Source organism: Hibiscus syriacus, unplaced genomic scaffold (assembly GCF_006381635.1).
Source record: "Hibiscus syriacus cultivar Baekdansim isolate YM2019G1 unplaced genomic scaffold, ASM638163v2 tig00110764_pilon, whole genome shotgun sequence".
Classification (NCBI taxonomy): domain Eukaryota; kingdom Viridiplantae; phylum Streptophyta; class Magnoliopsida; order Malvales; family Malvaceae; genus Hibiscus; species Hibiscus syriacus.
In genome coordinates, this window is record NW_024062852.1 from 470,302 (window position 1) to 474,364 (window position 4,063).

Below are 4,063 nucleotides of genomic sequence, written 5' to 3' on the forward strand. Positions count from 1 at the left end.
GTATACTTCATGTCAGTTTTGTGACTCCAGTTGCTCTTCTGTTAGCTGGAATGCTTTGAATGGTATTATTGTATACAGGAATCTTGATAAGTGTAAGAAAAGACATTGTTGGTTTTTGTTATTTATTGTAATAAGAAGTCAAAACTGAGTGAAGCAAAAAAGAAAGATGCTCTTCATTTTTGGCTAGTTATAGTCTTGAAACTCATGAGCTCCGATATCGAATCCGAACAGTGAGACGATAAAAGATGTCACAAAGGAAAACATAATTTGGATAGTCTCATCAGACGATCATAGGCGGGGTAGATTGGACATGTTGGCTTTTGTCTTTTGATGGAATTTTGTAAGTTTCAAGACATTTTTCTCTAGAGGATGATGAAAGAAATATTTTGGTGTCATCGATAGCCAGAGAAAATACCAAACGACAATGGGTGAAATAGTGTCAATGAGCAATGACAATTAAGGTTACTGGGAGAGAGAAGAAACAAAAAGGAGGTTTGAGACTTGAGAGGGAAGAAAAGAGAGGAAAGAGAACTTTGGTTCGATGCCATCACTTATCGGAGAATGTGGTCGAAGTGACTTCGACAGTGAGCAGTTATCGTGTGGTTTAAAAGAAAGATTGAAAGAGTTTAGTAGTCAAAATTTAAGAGTTAAATTGATTTGTTTAAAGGGTAAAGTATAGTAATGGTCATTGAACATTTCTGAAGCTTGCATTTAGGTCCTTCAACTTTTAAAACTCGCAATACAGTCCCCTAACATTTATTCCGTTTGCAATATGGTCCCTCAACTTAAACCACTATTAGAAAATTAGGGTAACGGTCATTGAACTTTTCAGGCACTTAAATTTAGGTCTCCCGACTTTTAAAACTTGTAAAATAGTCCTCAATTTCATTCTAAACCCCAATTTTTAAAGTAATTCAATTTCATTCTAAACCCTAAATTCCAAAATAATTCAATTAAATTTTAAACCCCAAATTCTAAAATACTTCAATTTAAGGTTTAGAATGTAATTGAATTATTTTGGAATTTAGGGTTTAGAATGAAATTAAGGTGTTTTGAAATTTTGAACATGAATTTACTATTTGACAATATTTATTTCAATATAAATTTGAGGTTTGTTTAACTATTTATATCAATTTTGAATAACAATATGCATTGATTAAACATCCCGAATAGCAAAATGGAAGCACTCTATTCGGTATTTCAACTTCCCATAAACTCTGCTCATTTCTTCAACTTTTGACTATATGAAATTCGAAACTCTCATTTGGAGCATTATGATTTAAGTACCACTATGTTCTTGCATGCTATTTTTTTATCAGATTTGAGTACCTAACCCTTCAGTGCTTTACAGTGCGATCATTTATGATTCACCTGAATTTGCTCATACAGTGATCATTTATGATTTAGTAGAATCAATGGTTTAGAATGAAATTGAATTACTTTGGAAATTGGAGTTTATAATGAAATTAAGGATTGTTTTACAAGTTTTAAAAGTTGGGAGACCTAAATTCAAGTGTCTGAAAAGTTTAATGACGATTATATAATTTACCTAATTTTCTAACAGTGGTTTAAGTTGGGGGACCATATTGCAAACTGAATAAATGTTAGGGGACTGTATTGCAAGTTTTAAAAGTTAGGGGACCTAAATGAAAGCTTCAAAAATGTTCAGTGACCATTACTATACTTTACCCTTGTTTAAATTTTAAGGTTAAATTAAAAAGTTAGAATGTCAAAAATTCACCTTAACGTTGAATTAAATAGTCATTTATACCTCTATTTTTTAAGTACTCTAGCTCCCAATATTTCATTTTGGGCGAAAATGACTCCTAATTAGATGAAAATCTTTAATTAACTAATTATCAATATTTTTTTCTAATATAAAAAGTCTTCTATGTCCAAAGTATTGATGTGATACTATCAATTGTGCATAAGTGATAATGTGATATATTTCAATCAGTAATTTATCGTCCAACTCAGAGGACCATTAATTCTTTAACGAGAAAATTCAAATTTAAAATATATGAATAGTTGGATGATCATTTTATAATTTTTAATAATTAATGAACACAATAAGTAAAACTCTATAGTTGGGGATCATTTGTGTACTTTACCCCAAAAAATATAGCACCAAAATAAGTATAGTTGGAAGCTGACCTATACATATAATCTAATATTTGCCTCCCGAGCCCCGTCTGAGAACGGAGAGCCCCAGGCTTCTCTATCTCTCAAACAGTTTCTTCATTCTCTCTTTCTCAAGAATGGCTGATTATGCCGTGGATTCCGATTTACACGTTGGTTCCAAGCGTATAACCTCTACTGACACTGATCAACAAGAAGAAACTCTTCTTCAACTTCCCTCTTCTCTCTCTGAGACCACCGCCGACCGCCGGGATTCAACCCCACCAGACCGCCAAGAAGAAACAGCTATCGATCATAGCTGCCCAAAGAAGAAAGCCAAGTGCTTTCCCTTCTTTCTGAGGGGAACCAAGAAATGGTTCTCCATTCTTTCACTCAAAAGAATGTCTATCTTTCTGGGCCTTTCGAGAAAGAAGAGATATATGATGTGGAGACCAACGAGGGTTCCTTTGGAGTTCAAGAAGTTGGTATCCAAGTCAATGCCATTGAAGCTGATAACAAGGAATATCTGGAGACTTGTTTGGGATTTGAGGAAAAAGGCTTATCAAAGGAAAGGATTTGGAATCTGAAAATGTCTTGGAAGCTGAAAAGAAACGACTTTTGGATGAGCTTGAAGTTGGAAACAACTTTGGTCTTGCGACGAACTCTTCCAAGATTGATGATGTAAACAACGTTGGAGGTACCAAAGGACTTGATTTGCCTGTTAAAGGGTCTTTAATGATTGAAGTTGTCGATGATACGGCTTTGATTGGATCATTTCCTCTCTCCAGAACTGGAAATGAAAGTGGAAAGGATGAAATTGATTGTACCAAAACTAAAAGATCAAGAAGAAAGGGAAAGAATGTAAAAAATGTTTTGGGGGAATCTGGAACGGTGAGACATACTGAGTCAACCAAAATATTTGAAGTTCAAAATAGGAAGACAGAAAGCGGAAATCAAAATAAGACAATGTACTCAAGAAAAGAGTTAGAGGCTTTGAGGTTTGCAATTGGTGTGGAACAGAGGAATTTCTGGAGGGATGTATATAACAGTCTTGGTAAGATGTGATCAGAGAGTATGAGGACTTGGGAAGGTGGAAGCAGCAGAAGGAAATCAACTCAGGTTCGAGGGAAGTTCTACCGCTGCACTTTTAATATACAACTAAAAAATATTAAATAGCAAAATCGGATAAAAAAATTATCGAAAATATTATTATTTTATCTAAACCTTAATGTCTTTTAACATTTTCAGTAAAATATCTTAAAAATAACAAAATCGATAGAAAAAAATAACAAAATAGATAGTGCATTTTTCAAATTCGAGCTCCTCACGTCATGATTTTTGTAGAGAAATAGGGTCTCTCGCGGGATTCAAATAACGGGACAAAAACGTAATACCATAGCGTCACTATTTCAAACCGAAATTTAAGAAAATAACGATGGTTAGTGGATTCACGCCAAAATTAACCCGTTACTTCCGCAATCTAACAGGTAAATATGAACAGCACTGATAATATATACCATCACTGCAAAACAAAAATAAAAAGCTAAATCAAAGGATTATATTCCTCTGATGAATAAAAAAAAAGCGAAAATTAATTGAAAAAATGGTAAAAACTCAATTAAATCTGTCAAAATCATACAACAGTACAAAAAATATCAATCTAAAGTTGAAAGTTGAAATTTACATTTCCAGCAATAAAATTTGAGAAATGCAAATCTCTCTTAAACTCTAAAACAAAAAACAAAAAATAAAACATATCAAGCAAGACTCACCAAATATCAAATTGGGAAGACAAAAGTGTTTTGAGGGAAATATTGTTGTTGCATACGTATGTGAAGCTTCTCCGCCGGTGTTGAGCAGTAACGACGATTAATAGGCTTCCATTTGAGAAGGTAAAATAAAAAAAATTCTTACACCTTAGATTTAATTTTGTAGAGATGAAACT

General features: G+C 33.3%; 1 protein-coding gene across 2 annotated transcripts; it reads left to right on the forward strand.

Moving 5' to 3' along the window:
* The first annotated feature begins 2,219 nt into the window (after window positions 1–2,219).
* On the forward strand, window positions 2,220–3,198 carry LOC120139650. 2 transcript variants are annotated; one of them, XM_039154812.1, is made up of 2 exons: window positions 2,220–2,637; window positions 2,685–3,198. In XM_039154812.1, the coding sequence occupies exons 1-2, from the start codon at window positions 2,492–2,494 to the stop codon at window positions 3,181–3,183; spliced, it is 645 nt and encodes a 214-aa protein (XP_039010743.1). In that variant the 5' UTR covers window positions 2,220–2,491; the 3' UTR covers window positions 3,184–3,198. The 2 variants fall into 2 exon arrangements, with proteins under 2 accessions (XP_039010743.1, XP_039010742.1); XM_039154811.1 differs by having other exon boundaries at window positions 2,220–2,634; window positions 2,682–3,198.
* The last annotated feature ends 865 nt before the right edge of the window (window positions 3,199–4,063 follow it).

What these genes read in the sequence shown, in the direction of transcription:
- LOC120139650 (XM_039154812.1), top strand. Translation starts at nt 2,492, where the DNA reads ATGGTTCTCCATTCTTTCACTCAAAAGAATGTCTATCTTTCTGGGCCT. An exon ending in GCCATTGAAGCTGATAACAA is followed by an intron (nt 2,638 to 2,684) that starts GGAATATCTGGA and finishes AAGGCTTATCAA; the next exon opens with AGGAAAGGATTTGGAATCTG.